General features: G+C 48.4%; 1 protein-coding gene across 1 annotated transcript in view; it reads left to right on the forward strand.

Moving 5' to 3' along the window:
• The window catches only part of POLR3E (polymerase (RNA) III (DNA directed) polypeptide E (80kD)), a 25,739-nt gene that overhangs the window by 16,961 nt on the left and 3,891 nt on the right, over positions 1-4,887 (forward strand). Inside the window, exon 18 of the mRNA XM_009319986.1 lies at positions 4,739-4,816. Within this exon, the coding sequence (XP_009318261.1) occupies positions 4,739-4,816 (78 nt within the window). The remainder of the gene's footprint in view (positions 1-4,738; positions 4,817-4,887) is intronic.

The raw sequence follows: 4,887 nt of genomic DNA on the forward strand, positions 1-4,887 counted from the left end.
AAATGTTTGTGTCCTGTGCTGGTGGACCAGAAGAACAGATGTGCTCTGAGTAACTGTCCAATATTGGATATGTTGAAGCTGCTCGAGGTTTGTCTGCCGTCCTGCTTCTGGCAGGCCCTGCATTCTGCTTGCTTTGCTCAGTGAATAGTCATAGCCTAGTTGTCTTTGGGGCTCTGTTTCCATGTCCAAGCTGTTGGGCTGCAGTGACTCACTGTCCCAACTTGCTCCTGTTAACATGATCTAAGGCAGTCCCACATTCCCATCAGCTCTCCTGGAGTTGCACAAGTTCCTTCTCTCAGGGACAGGGATGCAGTTGGGGGAGGAAAGGTGGCATTGGCTGCCTGGGAGTGGCAAGGCATACCCAACAGAGCCCTCTGGGAAGCGAAAAACCGTATCTGCAGCAGGTTTCTTTGGTCAGTCCTTTTCCTCCTAGGCTGTGCAGAGGTGTCTTTGTTTCTTTGTCTTTATGGAAATGACGTGTGATTGTGTGAGACAGAGCCAGGTTTGTGTGACAGTAGATTGCTTAGGAAAGGAAAAGGAATTTGGCATCATGGGAAAGAGCCTAAAAGCAAATTAATTTTACAAGACATCTGGCAGTGCTGACTGGGTTGCAACCAGAAGGAGCTTGGGAGTCAGCTGCCTGTGGGGAGAGAGGAAGAGAGACGTGTGAACTGCTCGCAAGAGCAGGCAAGGCGGAAAGAGGAGGAAGCAGGCAGGCTGACGAGAGAGAGCCTGGAGCATGGGAGTTGAAACCCAGCTAAGGAATAAGGGTTGCTACGGGGGGGCAGAAATAACATGTTCAGTCGTGTGCAAAGTACGTGTTGTGGCACCTGGGAATCAAGTAACAGATTTGAAATGCCACTAGGGAGACCACCAATTTCGGTACTTTCTGCTTTCTCTTGACAGCTTCCAAGTCCTGGGGTAATGTTTGCCTGGAACTACCTCTTAGTTCTGGCTAGGCTCTCCTTTGTACGTGGTGTAATGTATGCATTTGCCATGCTGATGGTAAATAGCTGAGGTCATTGCTGCTCTATTACTTGGCACTGGGACTTACTTGCTTTGGAAATTTGGGGATTTTGGAAATTATTCCATCCACTCTTTGCTTAAAGACTATGAGGAGTGAAAGTGGGATAGTTTCTTTTTTTAAAAAACCACCACAATAAAATCCTCCTGAAGAGAGGTGGTTGGGAACTTCCTTCTGTCTGGAAAACCCTGTCACAGGAGACCTGCAGAGATGTAGAAGTGGTCACTGGAATGTCTCTTGCTGGAGATCTGCAGTAAGTTTTAGTTCTGCTGACCCAGAATTTACTGCAAAACTTGAGATCTTGTACAGGAGCCTGTATAAACCTGTACTGTTATCAGCAATGTAATTCATTACCCCCAAGCCTCCCCCTGATGCTCTGTGCAGATGGCAAAGGTGCCGGGGCTGGTTTTACTCTTTGCATGGGCTCATACACTTTGGTATTTCTTGATTGTTCCCCTGGACGAGTTTGTCAGAACCCGACGAGGGTGCCTGAGCTCAGGGAAAGCCTGGAGGGTTGTTTAGCATGGGTTTTCATAGTTGCTCATTAGTTTTCTGTAATTGAAAGTACTTTGCTGATAAAAATCAATGATCTGAGGTAATTAAAATGATGTTCTGTGGGGGGTGAAGACACTCTTGGCTTGCATGCTGCCCTATTATAGAAAACATGTTGCTGAAAACGGTAATTGAAACCTTACCAGGGGAACACAGGATTTATTCTAAAGCTGACCGACTGCACCCAGGGTATGAGATAAATAGTATTTGTGGGGAGCCAGAAGAGATGCCACTCCAGCTGCAAATGAGGCTGTGGGGACGCTTGCAGGGTGCTGTGCTTGCCTGTGCTTTGTAGCATCCTCAAGTGGGAAGGAAAAGCACATGCAAAGAAATAGCGAATCCTGGGCAGATGCACCCAAGTGCAGTGGGCTGCTGCTGCCATTGGAGAGAGGGCGAGTAGAGGCGTCCTTGGCAGACATGGGCGCTGTGCGTGTGTCCGGAGCTCGTGCAGGCTGAGCCTGTGTCCAGCCCCACGGGAAACGTTTGCACAGGAATCTGGCTCCTGAGTATCTGTACCCATTTCCTGCAGGCTGGTGGGGGTGCATGGGGGTGGCTGGCTCCTGCCGGCTCCCTTCCCGTGGTCCGTGGAGTGGCAAGGTTCTGCCCAAATCTTGAGGATATTTTTGAGGCATCAGGAAATGATGTAACCATTGCCGGCGTCCTGCCTGGCTAGGGTAACAGGAGAGGAATGCAGCCTTGCGCTTACAGTGAGCCTTTTTGAGCTAGTGCCGATGCCAGGCTCCTGGAGAGGTAAGCTCAACAGTTTACCTCTAGGATTATTCCAGCTGATAAGTCTTTTCTGGTAGACTTATTCCCTTTCAGTCTAGTTTAGCTATAATGCAAGGCTGCCTGGCAGTGGCTATTTTTAGGGCATGCTCAGTGCTTGAGTGAGACACATCCCAAAGCCAAGGGCTCCTCCCTGAGAGCTTCCGTTTTAACGTGGCAGCCCTGGGGACCCGGGGCAGCAGTTCATCTCCTACAAGCCCTGCACTACCTCTGGGGGCTTAGGGCAGGAAGGGACACAGGGCCAATATTTTAAAGAAGGATTTTAAGGCAGTGGAGAGCTGTTTCAAGGTGAGGCTGGAGAGATTAAGATAATGAACACAAAATGGCAAAGGGACAGAGGGTGGCAAGACAGTAAAGCTGTTTGGACAGAGCAGCATGTCTCTCTGAAGAGTCACTGATGGCATTTCCCGCTCCTGTGGGACAGGCTGTATGACAGCAGCAAGCGAGCAGGGTGCTGTTGGCAGCAGTGTTTGCAACAGTTTGCAGAGTAAGGCTGGATGAGAGGAGGAGATTCTGTGGGTTTTTCTTCCCAAATAAGTATTGTGTTGGTTTGGAAGCCGTTTCCTCACAGAATGGCCAGATAAACACAGCTGCATTTCAGATGTGTGGCTGAGGCGAGAGGAGTTTGCACTCCAGGTCTGTGTTGAGTGACTTTCTCAGAGGAAGGCAGCTTGTGGCTGGGTGTTCCTGGTGCCCTGTGTTTTGCCTTTCCTGCTGCAGCTTTTTTCTGGAGGGAAGCTGAAGTATTTGATTTTACCTGTGCTGAAAGCATACAAGAGAGATTATTCCTCAAAAGCTGGAGGTGTGTCCTTACGAGAAGAGAACAATGTCAGGTGTTGCGAGCCTAATAAGCCTGAATCCCGGCTCTAAACCAAGTGTAAAACCTTATTATATTCCAGCCATTTGGACCAACGTGAGAGCCAGAGCTGCTAATCCCACCAGGCAGCTCCCACTGCACAAAACTCTTGCCCTTTGCAATAAGATCAGAGGCAAAGCGTGAAAGGAAAGTCTGATCTTTCACTCTCCGATGCACAAGTCTTTTGGTGTGGTGTGAGGGAGGCTGGGATGAAAGGTTCGGTTTGTACCAGTAGCCAGGATTGAGGGATACTGGAACAATCAGGACTGGCTTGTTAGCTTTTCATAGATGATTGATTTAGGTCGCCTGGGCAGCTAGCAAGGAATAAATTGTTAGTGACAGACAGGAAGAGACATGTCAGGAGTGAAGGCATACTCCAGCATTGCTCATTAGTCACTGCTCCAAGGGGAAATGTTAAGGCAAATGGCTGGTATTTTTTTTTTTTTAGGAGTTTGGGGCATGGAGGGAAGGCAGTTGTGTTCCTTCCTGTGTGCAGGAGTGTGGTCTCTGCCTCAGAAAAAATAAATGTATTTCTCTATCTTGGCACATGGAAGAAAAAAATGCAAACAAACAAAACCACATCATTTTTGGAGCCTGAAATGAGCAAGTGTCTGGTTCACTGTCCATCAGCGTTCAGTCTTCTGGAGTCCTGTAGTCTGCACCAAAACAGAGATGACATACAGCAGAAGCACAGTGCCTGTCAGTAATGCTGACTTGGGATTAGTGAAGCAGATAGAATCATAGAATCATTAAGGTTGGATACATACAGGATAGAGTCTGAATCTCTAAAACCTGCCACTGTAAATGTAAAAACCTCCAGAAAGACCCTGCAATGCATTTGGTGCTCAGCTGAATACTGCTTTGGATGGTCTGGAAGCAAACACTGCTGACAGGAAAAATCTAGACACCTTGCCATGAAATACCAGCTAAGGTCCAAGCCCTGGGATTGTTCTGGTACGTGGTGGTTGACCCTCCACCAGTGGGAAACTGTCCCCATGCAAAATTCACGGGATTCCAGTATGCCCAGCAGTTCCCTTTTAAAGCTCTGAAATGGTTGGTGGTGTGCCAGGTGGGGCCTGTGGCACTGGTGTGGATTACCCCACCGTGACCAGAAGCATCAGTCAAACATGGCTTGGGCATATCAAGGCACACATGGATGTGTGCTCGTCCCATTCTCTAGGCCGTAGTTAGCCCCTCGTTAATTTGGGGTCTGTGTCCCACAGGATCACCCAGCAGGACAGGTTTGATACAGATCCTGTTTCTGTTGAAGTCATTGGGGCCTGCGAGAAGGTGCCCATGGCTGCGGGACGGGCCATGCCTGAGCAGGCACAGGGGCTGCCGGAGCAAAGGTACCCCCTCGAGTGTGGAATGGGAAAGGAGCTTATGTTGTTTCAGCAGTTCTCATTACATGGCCACGATGTTTTCGATTCAGTAATAGGTGTCCAGGGATACTGTATCATAGAATCATTAAGCAGAACTCATTAAATAGATGGTTATTTTTAACAGCCTCTCGTTCTCAGTTTCCTCCACAGACTGCTGCTTCACCAGATGAACTAAAGGTCTATGCACTTTGGGAAGCCGGTGACACTTATGATCAGGTAAAGATAAAAATAAGTGCGATTCCCAAATATATGTTTATTGAGCATTTGGCATTGTGTTTCTGGAACTG

This window comes from Pygoscelis adeliae, unplaced genomic scaffold, assembly GCF_000699105.1.
Source record: "Pygoscelis adeliae isolate BGI_AS28 unplaced genomic scaffold, ASM69910v1 Scaffold242, whole genome shotgun sequence".
In the NCBI taxonomy this organism is placed as follows: domain Eukaryota; kingdom Metazoa; phylum Chordata; class Aves; order Sphenisciformes; family Spheniscidae; genus Pygoscelis; species Pygoscelis adeliae.